The 23,734-nt window shown below is 41.6% G+C and overlaps 2 protein-coding genes across 2 annotated transcripts; one reads left to right on the top strand and one right to left on the bottom strand.

Moving 5' to 3' along the window:
* The first annotated feature begins 826 nt into the window (after window positions 1-826).
* LOC124858041 (chymotrypsin-like elastase family member 2A) lies at window positions 827-6,119 on the top strand. The gene is made up of 8 exons (XM_047349757.1): window positions 827-891; window positions 982-1,076; window positions 1,159-1,265; window positions 1,376-1,504; window positions 2,164-2,300; window positions 2,396-2,541; window positions 5,801-5,950; window positions 6,042-6,119. The coding sequence occupies exons 1-8, from the start codon at window positions 846-848 to the stop codon at window positions 6,060-6,062; spliced, it is 831 nt and encodes a 276-aa protein (XP_047205713.1). The 5' UTR covers window positions 827-845; the 3' UTR covers window positions 6,063-6,119.
* Window positions 6,120-7,652: 1,533 nt separating this feature from the next.
* csrnp1b (cysteine-serine-rich nuclear protein 1b) lies at window positions 7,653-22,789 on the bottom strand. Its single transcript, XM_047349756.1, has 5 exons — window positions 22,550-22,789; window positions 14,108-14,307; window positions 11,653-11,912; window positions 11,267-11,563; window positions 7,653-11,163 (listed from the first exon to the last, which is right to left on the bottom strand). The coding sequence occupies exons 2-5, from the start codon at window positions 14,286-14,288 to the stop codon at window positions 10,171-10,173; spliced, it is 1,731 nt and encodes a 576-aa protein (XP_047205712.1). The 5' UTR covers window positions 14,289-14,307; window positions 22,550-22,789; the 3' UTR covers window positions 7,653-10,170.
* Between the last annotated feature and the right edge of the window lie 945 nt (window positions 22,790-23,734).

Here is a 23,734-nt window from a genome sequence, read left to right as displayed (position 1 = left end):
GGTTAGTTGAGAATGTCTAACAAATGTTTATGGTTTGTTCTCCAAAGGTTTGCTTTCACAAACACAACAAAATGTTGAGTACAATATCTCAACATTTTGTTGTGTTTGTTGTTGTTTTTAGGCCATTTCTATATAATAAAGAAAGAAATTAGCTAATTTGCAGCATTTTAATGTGCAGCATTTAAGTTGACATTTTAACAGCATAAATATAAAAAAAAAACACCTAAAACGTTGTACTTTAAATAACACTATCTTTTTCTTTGACTATTTAAATTCTAATTCTCAAATTTAAAATGTACTCATTTTGTAGTACCTAACTTACATATTTGTATCTTTAGAATCAGTTGTTGTTGAACTTTGTTAACTTTATAGTCAGGAGAACATTTTCTTCTGTAGTTTAGCTGCTGCTCTGTTTAAACACTTCTCTCACTGGACATGTTTTATGTTTGATTCAGCTGTTTCACTGTGGATTTACCTTACTTTGTTTTAATGAGACTGGAGGACATCATCAGATTTCACCTGGTCTTTTCCCATCATGTTAAAACTTAGAAAAGAAATAGGTTCTCTTGTAATTAATGTTAGTTCCATGCATAAAAATTACATTTATATGCCTGAATGTAATTTGGAGCTGAATTTTTGGGGCTGAACAACGCAAACATCTAACTTCTTAGTTTGTTAATCATTACAGTTACAGTTTGTCAACCTCCCAGTTTCTGTGAAGAATGACCACATTGGCTGCTGATAGGGCCAGGTAATTCAACATCTGTGTGATTCAGAGGAACATTTTCAAGGTCTTCTAATATGAAACTGATATAAATACTGAAAGGCAAACTGCGTTGAGTATTATGTCCGTCACCATGATTTGGCTTGTGGCTCTCTTGTCCTGCTTTGGTATATATCAACAAAAATTCACTTTTGTTCTTAAACTGTGAACTTTCATGTCATTACTGTGTCCTGCATGTATAATTGTGTTTTCTAAAGGGCTGATTTGTTGCGAGGAACCCTTTAACTATAAGGTGAACAATGGGAGGGTCATAGGAGGCAGTGATGCGCAACCAAACACCTGGAAATGGCAGGTAAAGTATTAATAAAGCTTCTGCTTTATTAATACTTCAATTGGATACTGCTACAGATCTTCTCTCTTTTGTTTTCTCTCAGGTTTCTCTGCAGCTGGATTCATACAATGAAGGCTTCTTTAGCCACATCTGCGGAGGCTCCGTTGTTGATAGTTTCCACATCATGACAGCAGCCCACTGCATCATAAGGTTGGAGTTTCTTAAAACAGATCTGCAGGTTTATCGTAATCTCTGTGGTGCTTGATAAATAAGAGTATGTGATCATATTGTGTGTATTTTTCCCCTTCTGGTTCCATCAGCTCGGATGTCAGTCAGTACCGTGTGGTGTTGGGTGAGTACAACCTGTTTCAGTATGAAGGCAGCGAACAGTTCATCTCTGTGGAAACAATCATCGTCCATCCCGACTGGAATGAAAATCTGGCCGATGGGTAACGAAGCAATTAGCAGTATTTGATCTGTCAGTTTAACCTCAAACCTACAAAAACGAACAAATAAAATAAAGTGATTTATGACACAGAAAAATATTCAGTACATAAGCTGCTTCTAAATAATGCAATGGCATTTTTTCCACATTTCTTTATTTTGTTACTTAAATACACCTAACAGACAGACCCAACATACAATAAAATAAAACTAAGATCAATTCAAATGTGTTTAATATAAAACATTTTATTTAAAAATGTATTGCTAAATTACATTCATTAAATTCAAATTTAAATTAAAAAAAATTTAACAATCCAAGACAACAAAGGCATGAATGTATTTGCATGTTTGTGTGAATGAGTAATAGGCATATTTATTTTGTTCTCATTGACAAAAGATTAAAAACATTGTTTGCTCATCCCACACAAGCAGAAATTCAGAAAAGGGTTAAGTTAGGCATGAGTAAGTAAATGAGTAATTAGCTCAACAGGAGGAAGAAATAATATGATTTTGTATATTTAACTATCATTAATATTAGCTAATTCTTTTTATTTGTCTGTCACGAATAGTAATGCGCTGCTGATGTGGGCTACCCCTTTTAATATTGTCCTAATTAATAATATTGTATTGGTAATATTAGTTATTTTTTTCTGGTTTCCCTTAGCAATGACATCGCTCTGTTGAAGCTGGTTAAACCCATCTATGGCAATGGTTATGTGGAAATTGCAAACCTTCCCTACCCAGAACAGACACTGCCTCATGGCTTCACCTGTTACATCACAGGCTGGGGATTGATGGACTGTGAGTACACAGATCTATGAATACACATAATATATGTACGTATGGCTCAAAAACATAAATAAAAGACATTCAGTATTTGATGTTCACCTACTCAGATTATGGAAACGTCCCAGACAAGTTGCAGGAGGCTCCCCTAGGTGTGGTGGAGCACGCTGTCTGTTCTCAGCCTGAGTGGTGGGGCAGCATTGCTCTGAAAACAATGGTTTGTGCTGGAGGGGATGGAGTCATATCTGGTTGCCAGGTATGGAGACCAAAGACATGGTTTGTAAATTATAAATATAAAAAAATCTACAATGTATTTTTAAATGATTTTCCTCACGAACAACCATTTTCTTAAATTGAGGTGCAAGATCATCAACAAAAAAAAATATTTTATGATGGCTAATGGCTAACATCTGGCGCTATGGTGCCTCAAATTGGAGCTGGGGCCCCACTGTAGGTCATGAAACATGATACGAGAGGGTAGGGCAAGTCCAAGGCAAAAGCAAAACTTGTGACAGCCTAGGTGCCAAACAGCAAATGAAAAAGACTTAATTGATAACAGCATGGCAGTAAGCGGCACCTAGTTGATATTTTAAAGGTATTTCATTTGTTGGTTTTGTTATAAAATACCTTGAACATTATTAATATCGCGTTGTGGACCTGTTCTCCCAACACTTTCAAAAATGAGCCATTAAAAACAGCATACAAAAACAAAAAATGCAAAGTATTTGTCCACTGGCACTTGTTCTCTTTCTTTCATTACAATAAAAAAGTAAGTACATGAGTATATAAGATGGATGGAAAAATAGTCCCTGTTTATTAAAACTAGTGACTTTTGATAGTTTAATGGAGCAGCTCTGCCCCGTATTTGCTGAGCTGATTAACAAAGATCTTGATAATTACCAGATCAAAATAATACTTAAAACTAATTTATATAGGAATATTTTTGCCATTAAATACAATGTTGGTTGTAAGAGGCATGTTTGTGTGGGCATTACGCCTTTATTTCATTATCTAAACAGCAATACTCATAGTTTAACCAGCAGTAACTGGGACTTAAAGTATCCTACTCATACTCGTACTCGTCCTCGTCCTCGTGCTCGTGCTCGTCCTCGTGCTCGTGCTCGTCCTCGTGCTCCTCCTTGTGCTCGTGCTTGTACTCGTCCTCGTCCTCGTACTTGTCGTCTTCAGCTTTATCCAGAACCGGGTCGCGGGGGTAGCAGACTCAGTAGAGACACCCAGACTTCCCTCTCCCCAGACACCTCTTCCAGCTCCTCTGGGGGGAGTACAAGGTGTTCCCAGCCGAGAGACATAGGCCCTCCAGCGTGTCCTGGGCCGTCCCCTGGGCCTCCTCCCGGTGGGACGTGCCTGGAACACCTCCCAAGGGAGGCATCCAGGAGGCATCCGGTATAGATGCCTGAGCCACCTCAACTGGCTCCTTTCAATGTGGAGGAACAGCGGCTCTACTCCGAGCTCCTTCCGGATGGCCTAGCTCATCGCTCTATCTCTAAGGGAGCTCATTTCAGCTGCTTGTATCTGGGATCTCGTTCTTTCGGTCATGACCCAAAGTTCATGGCCATAGGTGAGGGTAGGAACGTAGACCGACCGGTAAATTATCCGCTTTTCGGCTCAGCTCTCTCTTCACCACAACGAGCCAACACAGCGTCCCCATTACTGCGGCAGCCGCACCAATACCCTAGTCCATTGTCCGCTCACTCGTCAACAAGACCCTACTTGAACTCCTCCACTTGAGGCAGGAACTCCCCTCCAACCTCAAGAGGACAAGCCACCCGTTTCTGGTCGAGGACCATGGCCTTGGAGGGGCTCATCCTCATCCCAGCTGCTTCACACTTGGCTGCAAACCGGCCCAGTGCATGCTGTAGGTCACGGCTAGATGGGGCCAGCAGGACCACGTCATCTGCAAAATGGAAGAGATGAAATCCACTGGTCCCCAAATCGGACGCCCTCTGCCCCTTAGCTGCGCCACGACCGCTGACAAACAGCAGCCCTGCCGGAGTCCAGCATGCACCAGGAACAGGTCCGACTTAGTGCCGGCAATGCAGACCAAGCTCCTGCTCCGCTTGCACAGAGACCAGATGGCCCCTAATAAAGGGCCCCCGACTCTGTACTCCTGGGCATCATGATGGACACAGTCGAATTTAAAACACATGTGGCAAACTCCCATGAACCCTCGAGTACCCTGTAGAGGGTGTAGAGCTGGTCTAGAGTTCCACATCTGGGACGAAAACCACACAGCCGAGGTTCGACTATCGGCCAGACTCTCCTCTCCCATACCCTGGCATAGGCCTTACCAGGGAGGTTGAGGAGTGTGAGCCCCCTATAGTTGGAACACACCCTCCGGTCACCATTCTTGTGAAGGAGGACCTCCACCCCAGTCTGCCAGCCCAGAGGCCCCGGTCCACGACTTGAGGTACTCAGGGCAGATCTCATCCACCCCCAAACCCCTGCCACTGTGGAGCTTTTTAACCACCTCGGTGACTTCAGCCTGGGTGATGAAAGAGTCCAACCCCGAGTCCCCCGGTCTCTGCTTCCACCAGGGAATGCGTGATGGCAGGATTGAGGAGATTCTCGAAGTACTCCTTCAACTGCCCGATAATTTCCCCAGTTGAGGTCAGCAGCTCTGCACGCCCACTGTAAAAAGTGTTGGTGAAGCACTGCTTCCCCCTTCCTGAGCCACTGGACGGTTTGCCAGAATCACTTCATAGCAAACTGGTAGTCCTTCTCCACAGCCTCACCGAACACCTCCCAGGCCCAAGTATTCGCCTCTGTCACAGCCCGGGCCTCGGCACGCTTGGCCTCACGGTACCGGTCAGGCGCCTCAGGAGTCCCACAAGCCAACAACAGCCTAGGGGACTCATTCTTCAGCTTGACAGCATCCCATACTGCCAGTGTCCACCACCGGGTTCGGGGATTGCCACCGCGACAGGCACCGCAGAGCTTGCAGCCACAGCTAAGGGCGGCAGCATCAACAATAGACGAGGAGGACATGGTCCACTCGAATTCTATATATCCAACCTCCCCCGCAATCTGGTCAAAGCTCTCCTGGAGGTAGGGGTTGAATACATCTGTCCGGCTCTTTCCTCCTCCAGCGGATCCAACTCACCACCAGGTGGTGATCAGTGGACAGCTCAAACCTCTCTTCACCTGAGTGTCCAAGACATACGGCTGAAGGTCTGAAGACATGACAACATAGTCTATCATCGACCTCCTGCCTAGAGGGTGTCCTGGTACCAAGTGCACTGATGAACACCCTTATGCTTGAACATGGTGTTCATTATGGACAATCCGTGACTAGCACAGAAGTCCAATAATGAAACACCACTCGGATTCAGATCGGGGAGGCCTTTCCTCCCAATCACGCCTTTCCAGGTGTCACTGTCATTTCCCACGTGGGCGTTTAAGTCCCCCAGCAGAATAATCTATACAGAGTTGTGCACTTCATAAAGAAAAAGTTAGAGGCAGTTATGTAGTGCTGATCAATGATGTTAATTTCCCAGGGTGACTCTGGAGGTCCCCTAAACTGCTTAACTGATGGAGTTTGGAGAGTCCACGGCATTGTCAGTTACGGTCCAGCCGGCATGTGCAACCAGCAGTTCAAACCCACCGTCTTCACCAGAGTATCTTCCTTCCTCTCCTGGATTTTTTCAGTAAGCAACCTAAAACCACCAGAATTAACTGATATGTACCCAGATTGATGACTGCTGGCTGTATTTGATTTTTATTTGTTCTGTTTTTCAGGTGATACATCAAACTAATTAGATAGAAAAGCATTGACTTTTACATGCTATCGGTCAAATAAAATTCTCAAGTATCTCAGTTTCCAAAGTGAGTTATGTTTTCACCATACGGCATCATATTCCTCTTTATACTGATGCAACTGAAGCCTTACACTCCTTCTACAGTCTTGGAAATGCGTTCCTTATTGAACTGATTGCATGTCCTGTTGCTGTTTTTGGCTCACATCCAGCGTGCTGTCTGAATGCTCCTTGGTCCAGGAACAACAAAGTTATTATGATCCTGATCTCCTGACCTCCCAAACTGCAGCCTGAGATGATGGAAAATTCCAAAGGATGTTTTTAAACCAAAGATCACAGGGAACTGGTGTTTTTCAGACTGAAAAGGACTTAAATGGCATGGAGGTAACTTTTTTTCCTGCCTTGTCAGGATCAAGGAAAGCTAAAGGATTTGTGCAATTTTCACCCCGGATCCATACAATCGTAATTGTGACCAAATGTGAGCTAAAAGCAGTCACATACTCCCCCGCCAGGAATTTCTGGCCATATGTTTGTGGTGTTTGGGGAGACTACAGCATGACATCATATTGGGTGTTTTTCCATTCTCTTTAGATATGGAGACCTTCAACAACAGACTTCAGGGGACTGTGTGAAAAAGAAGCATTTTTTTATGGAAGGTGTAGTTATTTCTTTATGGAAATTTCAAAATGGCTTGTGCACAAAATGGCTTCTTGACCTCATAAACTATCTATAGTATTAGTTTTTATTGCTCAGGTTGAACCTCTGTAGTGAAACGTGACATTCTACATCTGTTACATATTAACTTTTTGATAGTAGTCCCATCTGGTTTGTCTTTACCAGCTTTGGAAATCTAGAGACTGAAAATATTTCTTTGCAAAATAGCTCAGCCTCAGTTGCATTAGGTGGATAGTGTCTGTGAGTATCAGTTTTTAATTATTGCCAAAGCTTTTCATTTCAATTTAGATTTGGATCATTCTAATATGCAAAAATACTTTAATATAAACCATTCCCCTGTAGCTCTGGCTGTATGTTTTGTGTTGCTCTCCTGCTAGAAGGTGAGCCTTCTCCCCAACTACAAGTCTTTTGCAGCCTCTAACAGGGTTTCTTCTATTATCGTCCTGTATTTAGCTCCATCCATCTCTTCAATCCTGACCAGCTTCCTTATCTTGCTGAAGAAAAACACAGTATAACTCCATAACCATGCTTCACTGTGAATGGGATAGTGTGTTCTTAACGATGATCACCGTTTCTTCACCAGAATTTTCTAACTGAGGCCTCTAACAGAGCATTTCTATTTATGCTGAGATTACATTAGTTTTATTGAAGGGGTATCAGAGTAATTGAGGCTATTTACAAATGCACACTTTTTATTTTTTTTTATTCGCAAACAAATTTGAAAACCCCACGTATCCTCTTCTTTTGTCCTATTTTTGTTAGTCTGTCACATTAAATCCCAATAAAAGACATGAACGGTTGTAGTTGTAACATGACAAAATGTGAAAAACTTCTAAGAAATGTAAATACATCTGCAAGGCACTTATACTTCTAAAATACATTTAGCCAACACACAATAAATCACACAAACAGCCAGGTATTTACAAATGAATGTTTTTTTTTATTATCATTTGGAGGGACAAGCTGTCAAAATGGCTTAGATGAAAGAAAGTGTTTTTGAACAGCAGATTAATGTGTGAATATGTAAAAAATAAAGCAGCTTTGTTTGCTCTGCAGGACCTTTTCAAGCAGAAATATGCACAACACAAAAAGGCAAAAAAGTAAGACACATTCTTTGAAATAATAATAATAATAATAATAATAATAATAATAAACTGTACTGTAATATATTACACTGATAAACACTCACTGATGCCATTTCTTCATGAGATTTAATGTTTTACACAAGAGAAAGATTGCAATAAAAATAGTGCCAATCTTTGTGGCGTATGAACATATACAGGATGAAATCAATTTAAAAAAAGGCAAAAAGCGAATAATACATTTCCAATGAGCATTCTGCACTTTTCAAAGTATGCAATTATTCAGAAGATTTTTAACAAACAGGACCTGCATGCATAATTTCTAAAGGGTCCAGAAAAGGCTGTTAAAACAGCTGTGGAAAGGGTGAGGATATGTACATCAGCTCTCTAGTGTCCCTCAGCTCAAAAAAGGTCTTGCCTGTTAATCAGTGAGGCAACTCTTCAAATTTCAGGGTTCAGGATTTAAAACTGTATAATATATGCAGTTTTTAATCCACTAAAATACAAAAAAACTTCTTATTTGTGTAATTTCTAACATATTTTAACCCAAGTCACAGACTTCAGAGGTATTCAGAGTACAATCAAATTGATTTTTTGTAATTTACGTTTTAGTGGCTTTTCTCTGAGATATTCAACCGTTTGGCTGCCTATTAAAAATACTTCAGAATGCTAAAGAGCACAAACCTTCATAAGCATACATTTTCTCTATAGTTCATATATTACAAAGGTCGTTTCAGATTGAAAATTATTAATTTTGCTTTCTTAATAAAATATTCAATTTGTCAGTGATTAGAATTCTTTCTTCATCCTACATATATTAGTTAGAAAATATTAGTGTAATTTTTCTATGGTTATATTATAGGCAGCAATACAAATAGAACCATCATTTTCTTTATTTGTTTCAGTGATTAGGGAGATTCCACAGTTTTCAGTCCCAAAAGCTTAAATGGAAGCACTGCGCGCACACCACCTGCTGGCATGGCTCCCCTGATAAACAGGCACATCCAGTAAATTTCACTACAACCCAAAATTTTCCCCAAAATGTCTTTAAATTAAATAACTCATGAAATAAAAACAAAATAATTTACAACAAGGTGTTAGAGAATAGATATTAAATACTTTCGGATGGACTTGTGGTCCCATCAGTGGCGGTTCTCGAATGGATGATGTCCTGTCCTTCTTTCTGCCACCCCCCAACCAATCAAAAATACACGAGTTTCTGGGGTGGGCTTAAATGTACTGCCATTCCACACAAAGCAGGTAAACTAGTCTCCCTATGTACAGCAGAAAGCAGAGGGCACTCTCCCTCTGCCTGCAAATTTGAAACTTGTTCAGGGCACAAAAGTTATATTTTCTAACTAGTTCTTGAGCACCCCTTTGTAATGCCACCCAGGGCAACTGCCTACATACATATCGAATATCAAAAACCGCCCACTGGGTTCCATTTCCCATAGCAATACCTTAATGTGATATGAAAGAAAAAGGAAGAAGACTGCACTTTAAGGTAAACAACCCACAGTGCTGTTTGAAAGAAGGGAGGCTTCATCTGAAATAAATAAAAATGATAAATGAAATAATTTAAAACAAAAGCAATAAAGAAAATACAGATACAGCTTCTTTTTTGAAGAACATGAGCAACAATCCCAGCCCATACATAAGAAACTCCAGAATTTAGCATCAAACTGTTGAATCCATCCCAAACGACCAAAACAATGCCTAAGCATACATTGCCATTTTCACAGATAAAGTGCTAATCAAGGAGCTCTGGGAGGGATTTTTTTTTCTTGTACCTTAAAAGACTTTCTGGGATGAGACTTCAGCTTTTCTTCACTTAAGTCATCTACAGAAGAGGGGACACAAACAGAACTACTGTACGTCACAAACTGACTCGGGTTTTGTATGAAGGCAATCACAGCAATGGTCACCACACATCGCCTCCAAAAGCTAGAAAGCTAGAAAAAATGTAATTCCCTGAGGTGAACATTCAGCTGTGTTGAGATTAACAACCAACCTGGAAACAGTTTTAAGGTTGATTCCTGTTCAGCGAGCGGTTGGTGGTCTTGGTTTGGTCAACAGAGCTTTCTTAGGATTCATTTGTTTCTATTGGCCTGGTCAAATTGATCTCTGTCCACTTTTAACCCTTAGCTGCCATCTCACACAGCAATCATCCCAAACTGCTTTGCTAACATTTTGAAGGCAAGTCTGGAATCTGAATATTTAGTAGGCAAAAAAGAGGGAAATCACAGCTACCTCAAAACCCATTGACATCTTATGTGCATTTTTCAACCCCCTTCTAACCCCCCACCCCAGAATCTCCTGTGGGGTTTTCCTTTCTAATATAGTTCATATATTTTGTCAAACTTTCACAGACTCCATCACAGACAGTTTCATGGCTTCCTCCATCAGCTGATTGTCTGTAAATGTCGCTGGGGGCTCTGGGACGGATTCTGAGAGGCCGATCAGGGATTCCAGAAGGCATGTCCCTGTGTCGCTCGCCGCGGGGAAACTGGGGTAGTTGGGCAGCTGAAACTGGAAATAGTTGTCCATGTGTTCGTACTCCTTCAGGGAATTGTAAAGCGAGCTGGGCCCCAAGCAGGGGAAGCCCTCGAAGAACTCCAGGTCCGACTCCGAAGAAAGGCTCAGGTCCATGTCATAGCTCGCCGACCGGTCGATACTAGGAGAAGGCGTATGCGGCACGCTGCAGCTGTGGAAAAGGCCGTTTCCCTGGTTAGCGTTCTCATCCAAAAGTTCTGAAATGGATGCCACTCGATTGTCTGTGTGACCGTCCATGGACTCCAACAGCGCAGCATCAATGTTGTCGTTTTCATCAGCAAAGTCCACTATGCTAAAGCTACTGAATGTCTCTGTGGATGGCTGTTGCTTCTGTTGCAGCTGTTGATTTGGGAAACAAGTGTTTTTACCATCCTTATCCTCGCTCTCTCCACTACTTGTATCGTTAAAACTCAATATCCGGCTCAGGCCTTTCTCGTCGACGTCCAGTGGGCTATGATGCTCACATTGGCTCTCGCCCGCCTCAGAGTCCTCGCTCTGACCAGACGATTCTGATGAGTCTGTCATGTCACTGCTGCTGCTGTTCTCTCCAGCTGCCATCAGCTCCGAGCTGAAAGGGAAGGAGGGCACCGCTGGTAGCTGGGTGCTGGTGTCTGTAGTGTTTTCCTCCTCCTCTTCCTCTGTACTGGACTGCTCCTCCAGCCTCTTCTCCAGCTCCAGCTTCATGATAGTGTGGATGTAATGCGTCTGTACACGGTTGGAGTTGAACTCAATGCGACCCTCTGTGTTACCGCAGCCGTCTTTTGTGCAGCCACACGGGAAGGAAGAGTGGTCCATCTACAAAAAGCAGAAAGAAGTGGTAAAATCTTTCCAATAGAAACTTTCATTTGGATCCTGTTTGGCAGCAGTTACCAGCAGAAATTTTAGGAGTTTTTTTTACCTGACATTTGATGCCCGCCAGGCTGCAGCTGCATGTCTCAGGCTCGCAGAAGCCCTGGCAGTCACAGCCGCAATTCTCCCTGGAGAGCCTCAGTTCATGCAGCTGCCTCTTCTCTTCCTTGTCAATCTTCTTCACACCAGCTGCTTTAAGCAGTGCATAGCGCTTCTTAGAAGGGTAAGGCTGGAGGAAAGACCCCTCGTCCAGGTTGGCACTGCTGATGTCGATGTCATGCTCTGGGATGTCATCTAACGTAAGCCGATCCGCGTCTTCACTTTCCTGGGTTCCGTTCTTTGTCAGCTGTAAAAGATAAAAAATAATGTTTCTTTGTTACCTCAGACAGGAGGTGGAGCTCCTATTAATAGATTTTAGCTATCAGCATTTCTCACCTTCATTTTCAAAGCTTCCAGCTTCTCTTCCCTAAGCCTATTGAGAAATTTTTCCCTGCGCAGGAGCTGTTGTTCCACAGCAAATTCTGCAAGAGTGTATGTACGCCGTGCACTGTGGCGCTGCATCATGCCAAGGGTGCAACCTCCCCGACTGGGAACACTGGTGAAGCCCTGGCACCGTGGGAAGAAGAACACAGTCACCTGGTGGAATGTCACGTTGCCCCGGCACGTTCTCTTGGATTTCTTAAGAATGGATGTAGCTATGGAAGGACAAAAAAAGAAGTTTAGAATACAAGAAGGGTGATGCTGCATTATTTTCTACCACTAGATGGCATACTGCTCCACTTCTCTGTGTTGATGCTGCTATAAAAACTGTAAAAGGACACCTCTATGATTCATTGACCTGGCCTTATCATGTACCCAATTAAATTATCCTGCCAAGAGCAGTCCAACATGCTTACATCCTGTAAAGTGAAACCCAAACTACTAGTTTTATACTAGCATAAGAACAACTACATTCCAAAATAAGGAATTTCCCCATTTGTTGGTGGTGGACTCACTGAAGAAGGCACAGAGGATCACAAAGTGATGGGTAAAATCCCTGGGGTTTCCAGGCAGGATGATGATCATGATTCTCACCTGAATCATGATCCACACAGTTAAAGGTCACTGATGAGCATTACCCTGAAATAAACCATAGAGTGGGAAGCACATCTAAGCTCTAGTGTAAATTCAATTAACTTCATAAAGGGATTTTCGACTTTTAAGTTGGACAACCAACTTTTTCCACCCTTCAAGCTCACTGAGCCATACAATAGCAGCCTATTTGTTTAAAGAAAAATGTGCTAACCCCTGGCCCATCTGGTCCACATTACCCTTGTTTTATGGAAGAGAACTCCTTATAGAGTTCCTGTTAAAAAAAAAAAGTAGCTTTTTGTGACAATTAAAGGAGGAAAGTTTGGATTTTTGTTTGAGTAAAGTTCTGTAGTTATTATCATTATTCAGATAGGGACACTCCTGGAAATATTTGCGTTTTTAGACAAGTGCTGTGTTAATCATCTACATTTTCACAAGATGCCATTACGTTTGTTGCCATTTTCCCAGACGAACAAAATTAGTGTTAGCCATTTGCTAATACTGCCATCTCATCTGAATCTAACAACTAGTCAAAGGGGGGCTGCCATTTTAACTGGCTTTAGAAAATTCTAGCAATTTCAAAACAGCTCTAACTGGAAATGTTCATACCCATTCTTTGTTGCTTGGCTGAGAAAACAGCAATAAAATTAACAACAGACTCTTGTGAAAGTGTAAACAATTAATACCTTTTAATACAGTATTGTATTCCACTTGTTTAAACATTTTCATTTGAGTAATTTGAAATTGCAAAACTATGCTAAAATGACCTAAAATTGTTGCTCTACGTATGACTAATTGTTAGCCTTCCACCACTAGGAGATTTTTCATTCCCACTGGGCTATGAATTTACTGCAATATGAAATCTGTCTAATAGGGGTAAGGGAACTATTACTGGTCAAAGGACCTAACTTCAAAATGTTTGAGCTATTCCTTTAAAGTGAAAGGTTTATATCAAAAGTAGCCATTTGCCTGGGTATGGACATTTGATACACACAACAACCTTACTGAGTTGTCTAATATGCTGTCTGGGGTAATACAGATCAAACCAAGTGCCAGGTTCAGGTTCACATCCATCCAATTCAGTCAGCTTTATGACAACCACAATAGACAAAGGACACCCACTCTGCAGCTTCCAAATGAAATATATTTGCAGGCTGTTCTCTAGCAAACAACTTTCTAGCCAACACAAACACCAAATCATAATAGTCCATTCAATCAGTTCTTCTATATAGGCGTGCATGCCTCTGTTTCTTCCACTGCCCCCACACCTTTTTTCTATCCCTTCACCCAGTTTCTTCCAGCACCTGTGTTGGGTGTACGCCCAGGATTCAGACAAGGCGCTGTGTGTTTCCAGCCTTGGCAAACGGCCAATGCTTCTCTTTCTGGCTTTTTGCCCCACCATCCTGGAAACCTTGGAACCTTCTTCCCTGTACACAACACAATCCCGTCTCCAAACTCACCACCAGTCTCCCTAAAGACTCAGCTGGGTCCAGACAGATATAAACACCCTGAAGCTGGTTGACCCAAATCTCTGAAAGGAAAGGTGAAGCAATATGTCTGTCTACAAAGTTCTGGGAGAAAGGTGGAGATATAACCAAGATGAGCCGCCCCCGTGCTTAATGATCAACGGTTTAGCAGCTTTACGGCATAAAAATCATCACAGGCATTCATTGTAGATGTCTGGACCCATTTCTACAAAGTGTTTCATCAAATGCCAATGTCATAAATTGCTAAAGCTGTTCTCTGAGTTTTTTCTGAGTTGCTATCAGAGCTTTAGTGGATGTTGAAGCTGAGAGAATGCTTGAGAGAGGATACTCACCATTGAAATTTGTTGCTGGGGAGCAGGGATTGCTGGGATTGGAATCCAGGGTATCTGAGTAGCAGCTCTCCCCCTCTGAGTCCCAGCCCGAGCAGGCGGAGGAGAGGGAAGAGGGCGATGGAGAGGAGTAGCACGGGTCCTCACCCACCTCCTCAAACTTCCTCTTCAGAAGCCCAGTCATGGCGTTTAGTGAGAAGAATCTACAGAAAGAAGCAGAAAGACAAAAGTTATTAAAAAAAATATCCACACTGCTTTATTAAAAGTGACACAAGTTTCATCTTAAGAACAGAATGTACTTCTATCTTTTATGCTTTTGTGTTTATTGCTGTAGAAGTTCTGCATGGAGCCGCAAAACTGAATCCTGTGTACTACCATGTGAGGGTGTGCAGGCATCCAAGTTTCATGCTGCAAAGAATGGGAGTTAGCCATGGTACAGGAAGCAATCAGTCAGTCCTTATTTGCCTAAGTCAACAATTACTGGACCCTTCAGCCTCTTAAAAAGCCCGTCACCTCAGCATCGATTATAGAGACAGACCACACAGAGGTGACCCAGCCATCTAACCACCAGCAATCTCTTCAAGCAGGTCAAGGCTAACAGGAATTTGCTACTTGTCTTCATGTGGGACTTTTACATGTACAAAGATGTACTGTGGAATTTTTTTTTTTTTTTTCTGGATTGTTGTTATGCAACTCATGCATTTCATCACAACTCCCACAAGAGAGTCTGCTAGCTCATTGATAAGAACAATAAATCCTTTAAAAAAATTAAAAAGGAGGGGAAAAAAGAAGAAGAGAAGAAATAATGCCATTTATCCTCTAATCTTCAAGACTATGACCTCACACTGGTGAAGCCTTGTTGATCTGTGTAATTCTGAATTTGAACCGGTTAATAAATATCTCAGAAATCGAGCAATTCCAGGAAAAGATCAGAACACAATAAAAATTTGCACGTATTGCTGAGATGACACAAAGGTGTCACATAAATGGGGGGTTCTTTGCCAATTATGAGTGTGGTGAACGCTACACTGTTTGGCACTGTGCCTAAACTGGGAGAGGAGGACAGAGGAAGGAAGAGAGGGGAGAGAGAGGACATGACTGGGCTCTACTCCAGTGTGGACACTCCCAACGACTAAGCGGGATGGGGAAGGAGATAATTTCACAAACTGTTTACCCTACCAGTACTCAAAAAACAATCTACAGCACTGTGGTTGAGTGTGTTAAAGTACTGGGTCTCAGCTACAATAGTGCCATGTGGAGGACAGTAAGGGGAGCTGAAAGGGTAATTGTTATTATTATTAAATAATTATTTATTTATTATTTATTATTAAGTAATTATTTAATTTCCCTTTGGGATTAATAAAGTATTTTTGAATTGAATTGAATTGGAAGGTCCCTACCCTCTGTATTGGATCTGGCTCAAGCCAATGCAAGAGCAGGGCACTGAACATTGTCAGACTCCTCACACCTTTTTTATACTACTGCTATCAGGCAAACAGTACCACAATGTCAATAGCAGAACAACCAGACTGCTAAAACAGCTTTCTGCAATAAGCTGTTAAAATGCTGAACACCTGTTAAGAATATGTACTTTATATGACTGCAGTTATTTCATGTTTGACATATTTGACTAGTTTTACACTAATTAATAAAATGCTCTGAAACAATATCTCATTCTGATTAGTGATTCCATTTGATTTCATGCCTTTGCAATCACTGCCAAACAGTGATCCCAGCTGCTCCAGCTTAAGCTAAACTTGTGTATCTGCCTCAGTTTTTGGGTTATTTCAGCTCCATTTCCTAGATATTTTCACAGCGATACCTATAATTTAGTAACAAATACAATCAAAGGGTTAGGCTGTGATAATTATGGAGCAGGGATCCTTTGCTTGTGCAAGTGAGCAAAATGTAAGTCTCACTAGGCCAATTATTACAGGTTCAGACCGACCAACGGCATGCCATCATGTCAACAAGCTACTGTAAGCCGTCACTGCCTCTCTTTATAGGTGCCAAAAAAAGAAGAGATATAGTTGGTTTACAGGAACTTCCACCCCACGTGCCTGTCCTGTCTTGTATGATGGTATGAGAGAGTCAACACTCCAAGAACAAGAGGAAGGTAAAAGAATTAAGCAGGTACATAAAGAGGAGGGGTCTTTTTTCAGCATACTGCAGGAAAAAATTATGCTAAACCAGTGGTCCTTCATGACAAAGAGAAGAGTCAAGGGGAAAAAACACACAACCTTGTGATAGTAAGGAGGCATGCTATTATTGTTTTTGCTGTGTTCGTCAAAGGTACACACATGATGAATGAATCACCTTGCAATAGGTCATGCTGGCTTGCAACAGTAACAAACAAAGGCTTCCACATAACAGTAGCTAGCGAGAAAACAACCAACTCAGTTTCCCTACTGTGAATGTGTTGGAGCAATAAATAATCTCCAAATGCCTCGTATCCAAAACGGAAGGGGGGAGCGGATTTGCCTTGAAACAATTTCCCAACACCTGGATGAAGAATCTGTTGCCTATGTGTTCACTTCATCTGACAACATGTGTGTTCCAAATGCTGCACACATTGGCTCACCTTACATTTTACCATTATTTCTACCCCCCAATTCTTTGCAAAAAGAAAAAAAAAGAAAAAGGAAAACAAAGCTGTGAGGCATCCTCCAGGGAGCACATAGCGCCAGCTAAGCAAAGTCTTTTTAATTAAGGGCTGCAGTGAGACAGAAGGGGGGAGGAGAGGGAAAGAGGAGGAAGAGAAGGGGGGCAGTGGTGTCAGAACTGGGTCATTGTCTCTTGACTGCAGTCTACCTGACACATTGATTTGTTAATCCTGTTCAACGGGCAGAAACAATGGCAAGAGGTTAATCCCGGCAAGGGACGGCTTGTAGTCAATCTGGAGTTTCTCAGTTGCTGCTGATACAGAACAAGTCCTAGGGAGCATGGATGGAGCAGGAGACCAGGGGTAAAAGAAAAAAAAGATGTCTTGTAATGAGTCATTTGCAAAAGGGTGGAGGGCAAGGAAGGAAAAGAACAAGAATAAAAGGGGAATTGACAAAAGGCAGCCCCTTTGAATGCCTGCTGCTCTAAATGGAGAATGGATGTGATCGGACAGCTGAGCCGGAGAGAGGGAGCGCAGCATGTTTTCAGCAAGCACTAAATTATGCATTGCTGTCATTCCATCAAGCAGACAGATAAAGGACGCATACGCTGTGGTGCTCCCCCAGCCAAGTTGCCGCGGAGTTGGGGAGATAAATCTCTGGCGAGGAGATTTGTCACCAGAAGTACTACAAAGCTCCAGTCAGACATAGAACTGTGTCAGTGAGATGAGATTATCTCGATACATGCAGTTGTGGGCTGTTCGTATGACTTCAGAATCCCTTTACCTTTTCTGGAAACAGAAGTTTTAGTCACCACAAAGGATTTGTAAATTATTTCAGTGGATGACATCAGGATGTAAACAAAATGCTCCGATGATGAGCACAAAAAAAGATCCAGCATCATCTCTATAATCTTCAATAAAGCCATTTCCTTAAAAACAGATCAGAAAGGTGTGTAATTAATAACTTCAATTATAGTTGGACAAATTTCAAACGGGATGAACTTCAAAAATTTATTAATTTTATAGATAACATTTTTTGAATAAAATTAATTTCCCTTTGGGATTAATAAAGTATTTCTGAATTGAATTTAAAAATAACAAACAAGTCTAAACATGTATAGGTAGGAAACTTAAGACAGGGATGGATGGATGGATGGATGGATGGATGGATGGATGGATGGATGGATGTGACAATAGGACACTGAATGAAATTTGGAAATACAAATGTCTTTTTTTCCACCCTCTTTTTTCTTTTTCCATATTTAAGCAGACCAGGAAAAAACCCTAAGTCAAATTCCAGACTTTTAAAGAATTTCCAGACTTCACAGGAACTCTGCAACTAGCAGCCTGTTTAAACTGCCCCCTCCTGCCCCGCAGCCCAACAGGACAAGTCACAGTTGACTTTGCCCCTTGGACTGCCTGTCCAGCACCCTTTGCAGCTGATAACAACATGGGTGGGAGCGACAAGTTGTGCTAATCTTGGCCTGCTGAGAGCATTTACATGGCACACTGACAACCTCGCAGCATCTGAGCGACTGACTGACTCATAAATGTGATAATGATGAGCCCGGGAGTCTTTCCTGCGTGTGTGGGAGTTGCGTCTGGGCAGGTCTACCCCCAACCTCCTGCAGTGCTTAAGGGTGTAGCACCTGATAGGTAACTGATCAGAACTCGTAGGTGACATCTGCTCCTGCCCAGCTGGGTAAACTTTGGCTGTCAGTCAGAAGTGCACCACCTGCTGGAGGAAAGCAGGCAAAGCACATCTGCTGTTATTTCCCCCTTTCCTCCTCTATGAGCCTGTTGTTCTCACTGAGGGCTAGCTGTGTGACTGCGCCACGGAAACATTCTGTTCCTCTGCTTCGGCCTGCGCGCACAGCGATTCCAAAAAGGAGAGGTGGTGGGAAGAAGGGGGACGGATTGTACAAAACAAATAAATAATGTCATGTCTCCAATCCACAGGAATTCCACTCTGGCAGCGCTGCTCCAGCTGTAACAGTGGGAGAAGAACACAGACTCTATCTAACCCAGATGTGCTTTTGCTGCTAAGCGATGGAAAGTCCTGCTCACTGAGGAACATGAGCTTTTTGTTTTTCAAAAGCCACACCTGTCAGGTCGTTGGCTCATGCATGGGCCTCACACATACCCTCTAATTTGGTGCAAAGGATTGGTCAGCTGATGCATGCAACATATAAAACCATAACACAAAACAGATGAGACACAAGACTTAAGCTGATAAGACTGGCATTAGTAAACGTTATGGCTGACCAGCAACTTTTGACAGATTACAAAATAAATGCTAATGTATTTGAACTTTCATTTTAATGTATCTATTTAAAAAAGGGACAGTGTTCATTAATGAGCACATAAAAAGCCAGATTTCAACGAGTTAGCCAACAGGCTAGTTTTAATGTGTAGCCCGAGTGCCTGATATAAAACACACAACCAATGATCGTCTTCACAACTTTAACTGACACAAATCTGTTTTTTGAATTTTTCCATTTGATTAGCTTCCTGTATGATTCACCAGTCACTAAATGAGTAAATAGTTACCGGATTTGCTAATACAGTGTGGCTCACTGGTTTTGCTGCATCCATACAAAATTAAGGTAAACCCCTTTGAAGGAAAATTTTGATTAAAAGATGCAAATAAAGAGGGAAAACATGAAAGAAACTCCCCCCCCAAAAAATTGTCAGCCTTGTCTGATTTAACCTGAGGCAAAGAAGCTTGCTTTTGGGAGGCCAGACTTGATCTTTATTAAATGATGATTTATAAGAGAATACCAAATAAACTGAAAAAATACCATTACATTGTGGTTCTATAGGTGACAAAATATCACATCTAATGTGAGTTTGAGTGATTTTACCAAATAGTCTGGCTAGTAGCTTTAAAATCTATGCAAGGCTGTTAGAAAACAAGTAAACCTGAGAAAATTTCCTCTTGCTCTGGGTGTGTATCTGCAGAGGCAGGAAGGGAGGAGGAGGTTTTGGGTTCAGGGGTCGTGCTCAAGTCTGGGACACACGCCGTATGGAATGCTGGGAGAGGACAAAGCCAGATGGGAGCTCTCACTCTCTATCTCCACTGCTGCTGTGTTCAAGACCAGCTCCCCTTGCTCCTACCCCCATACCCTGCTCTTCCCTCCCTCTCCTCTCTGTACTCCCGGCACAAAAGCGTGGGGGCTCCAGCCTAGCCTTAACTCAGCTTTCTTCTGCTGCTTCTCACTCCCAGCTGGGATGGAGAGATACCAAGAGTGTGCAAGAGCTTCCTGAGGTTGTGAAACAAACACAGAGCGGTGCACAGGAAGTGGCCTTCCAGATTATCTGTGATGCGCCTGACAGCTGCAGGAGCCGCAAGGTTAACTGAATGCAAGATAAAAAGATGGACATGATGCCGTTAGAAGGTGGATGATATTTGCTTTGGTAGAAACAGGGACGCCACCAAGGGGGGTTGGGGGAAGCAATGGCCACCACCATTTGCTGACCTCTCTCCACCTCCTCCTATATGCATAATATATTTTTATGCAAGAATTTAGGCAAAGAAAAGACAGCCATTTATAATTATTTGTTGAGGATTTTAAAGTAAAACTAATGGATACTCTTTAAAATAAGAAACTCTGTTTCAATGGGTTTGAAGTCCTAATGGGAGTAAGGCAATGATCAAGCCACAAGAGACTAATTTAGACTTTCAAAATAATGCCAATTGGTACTCTTTAAAATAGGAGATCCAATCTTATATATTTTAGATTATTACTAGAATAGATTTAATTTCTTACAGAGCTAAACCATTAATCAACGTGGGGATTTCAATCTGTCTACATTGGACTTTCAAAATAAAAGCCTAGGTTCTCTATAGGCTGAATTCTAATTTGACTGGATTAAAAAAAATTTTTTTATAAGGCAAGGACTAAACCTGCAGCATAAAATGCTGTCAAACTGTATGAAATAAGAGGCAGGAACCATTCAAATTTCTTCAAGAATTTTTTCTGGTTTATTCTCTGCTATGTTCACATTTTTGTTCTTTATAATATCTCTTTTTGAAAGTCTGTCTCTCACTCATGACACCAGCCTCAAATAATAAACTCAACTAGGGGACTAAAGGTATTTGAATCATTGAGCATGTTCTAAAACAACCAATCAGCTGATTTTCTCTATATATAGGTACTAGAAAATATTAGCTTAGAGACTATTAACATCTTAACTCTAGATTAGACCATAACGAATTCAATATAAAAAACTCCAGATGTTCTGTTATGGCTTTTTGAATTGAGTCACATTTACAAGATTATCAGCGCCCCCCATTTAGCCACCATTTGCAAAATTCTGTGGGTGCACCTCTGGCTAGAACTCAGTCAGCATTTACAAATGAGACCCATGTGGACTGGAAATGGGTTGAAAAACACGCCCCATGTGGATCTTATGTGTTGTGGATCAAGAACTAAGACCTACACAAGGTGCCCAACTCGTTTTGCTGACAAGAGCTGTATTAAATCAATCTGAATGGGTCACACAGGAGAAGCCCGCTGTGAACCTGGCCCCACTGAGTACCCATCCAGTGTGAGTTAAAATCCATATGGGGCCCACATACCTATGCTGGCACGATAATTTCCTGAAAGACACAGCTTTTGTTTCACCGCCGCAATATCTTTCTGAAAAGGAAGCTCCAATAATGAATTTCATTGCTCTACAAGATGACACAACGAGATATTTAACATGTCTTAACATTAATGGGAACGGAATATGGGAATGTGGATGTTACAATCAGTGCAGAACACCAAGTGCTTTTAGCCTTCCCGGTAAACAAAGCATCATTCAGACCAAGTCAGGAAACATGATTCCAAAAATGATCCGGGTGAGGTCGCGCTAGAGACGATGTAAACTATCTCTGAAAAACATGAGGCTCAGACAGCATTCAGGAGAACAATAAACGAAAAAAAAAAAACAACGAAAAAACACCCAGCACATGCAAGCTGTTTATCTGCAAATTAAATCACACATTCAGAAATATCAGTTGGTTAAAATATATATCGTTATGCAAAAGTGTTGGTTCAAACAATAAACGTGCTCAGCATTCAGTGTCCACCTGCAGATCATTCACTTAAGCAAATAATATCCTAATCAAATCAATCAAAAATCAATTATCAAATCTAGTCTGCGCATGCGCAAAGAGGTTCTCTCGCTCCTTCTTTCCTTCCCCCTCCCTGACCCGATCATTCCTCATGATTAATGCTAATTCTAATGACAGCAGCCCTGTCAGCTGGGCGCTCACATGTAGTGCCTTCAGGAGTCGCTCTCGTTACAAGAGGCGCACCAACACCGCCGAGGTGAACAACTCCACACACACACACACACACACACACACTCGTACATACACAGAGATCCAATACACAAAGCCAACCTCATCAACAGTTCATGTAAATGTCCCCACAAGCACAAAATACGTTATATTGTTACGTCCAACCAACAAATGAGAGCTGGAGTTTAGATTAAACAGAATAAGCGCATAAAGGCAATAAATGAATGAAGCCGATTGGCTAGAACATTGTCTAAGTCAACTTATTATTTAAAAATCTTTACCGCTACCTTTGTTTGTTGATTTCTGCATTTAAATATTCTTTTAGATAAGAACTCACTTTAACAGATTTAGTGTCCAAGCGCGTCACAACAATGAATCGCCAACTTGAGCGACACTCGTTCTTTACGAAATGCAGCAAAGACAAAAAAAAAAAAAAAAAAAAAAAACATTTAAAATGTTATTTAAACGAACCCGACACACAAGAAACCCATCAAACTAATAAAAACATTCCAACTGAGAGAAATAAATTAATGTGCTCAGTAGCAATACTCACCAATTTAAGTATCCGATCACCATTAGGAATCAAATAAGGACTGGATCGATGGGTGTGTAATCCGTATGGCACAAGGAATAAAACATGTAAATAAAAAAAGCTGAAAAACAGAGCGCGTATCCCCGCATATATGTATGTATTTGTGTGTATGTATGGACAGTCCTCGGTGCTATTGTCTCCGGGGCTCCGCACCAGCCGAAGCGCTTCCCTTGTCTGAAGCAGACTGCCGAGAAGCGCAGCCTTTTTCGTCAGTGGAAAACTCCCTCCTGGCGTCGCGGCTGACGCAGGCGGTGACACAGGGAGGCTGCCCACGCTGCTTCCTGCCTGCCTGCCTGTCCTCCCGTGTTACTGTCCACGATTACCTGCGTGAGAACATACAAAGACATGTCTAATATTTCTTCATCTGTGCCACACAAGCCACACCAGGGGCTTTATTTGTAAAATATCTAAAAGCTAGACAGTAGTTTGTGGTTGATTTGCAGTTAAAGGGAAGCCCATTGAGTACTGTGATTCTAGTGGTAAGTTTGAACAATCATTTAAAGACAGATTAGCTTTAAAAACTGATGCGATCACTCAACAGATAACAAGATCAACTGTATTTGGTATGTGGGAGGTGCTGAAATATTGTGTTGGTTTGGCAGAGAGTTCAATTTCAGGGAAAACACTGACTAAGCTGTCTCAGTGTGACTCACGTTGTTTTAGATAGCGCGCACAACTGATGTATTTTTTTTCCAGAGGAAACGTCTTCATTTACCATAAAGACAGGAGTCAATGTGCATATTATAGGAACATGAAACGGCGTTACAGGAATTTAGAGTAACAAAGAAAATTACATTCAAGAGCAAGACAGACATTTTAAGAATCACATTAAAATTTAAACAATCGTTTTAAGAAACAAGTGTTAAAATCCTAATGTTAAACAATGTGCTAAGACCTAATACAAATGAACTGATATAATAATCTTTGATCTTAATATGAAAGGTGCCGTAAACAGTTATGTAAAGGAGCCATGTCACTGACAGGCAGCAACGTGTATCTCAATTTTTGTCATTTTTGTCTTCTTGAGAAAATCAACTTTATTGATAATTTTTATGACAACGCATCTCTGTCGTTCCACTGCTAATATCCAGTGAAAAGTATCAAAAAGAGCATGTGACTGTTACCAAAGCATATAAAATTGCATTT

Source organism: Girardinichthys multiradiatus, chromosome 21 (assembly GCF_021462225.1).
Source record: "Girardinichthys multiradiatus isolate DD_20200921_A chromosome 21, DD_fGirMul_XY1, whole genome shotgun sequence".
Lineage (NCBI taxonomy): Eukaryota > Metazoa > Chordata > Actinopteri > Cyprinodontiformes > Goodeidae > Girardinichthys > Girardinichthys multiradiatus.
The sequence above is the reverse complement of the archived record's forward strand: the minus strand, read 5'-3'. Positions and strand labels throughout refer to the sequence as shown.

Excerpts from the sequence above, each read along its gene's own strand:
- LOC124858041 (XM_047349757.1), top strand. The coding sequence starts at position 846 with ATGTCCGTCACCATGATTTGGCTTGTGGCTCTCTTGTCCTGCTTTG. Across the intron at positions 1,077-1,158 it reads CAAACACCTGGAAATGGCAG|GTTTCTCTGCAGCTGGATTC; the intron begins GTAAAGTATTAA and ends GTTTTCTCTCAG. Across the intron at positions 1,266-1,375 it reads GCAGCCCACTGCATCATAAG|CTCGGATGTCAGTCAGTACC; the intron begins GTTGGAGTTTCT and ends TGGTTCCATCAG.
- csrnp1b (XM_047349756.1), bottom strand. The coding sequence starts at position 14,288 with ATGACTGGGCTTCTGAAGAGGAAGTTTGAGGAGGTGGGTGAGGACCCG. Across the intron at positions 11,913-14,107 it reads CCCAGCAACAAATTTCAATG|CTACATCCATTCTTAAGAAA; the intron begins GTGAGTATCCTC and ends GTCCTTCCATAG. Across the intron at positions 11,164-11,266 it reads TGGCGGGCATCAAATGTCAG|ATGGACCACTCTTCCTTCCC; the intron begins GTAAAAAAAACT and ends TGCTTTTTGTAG.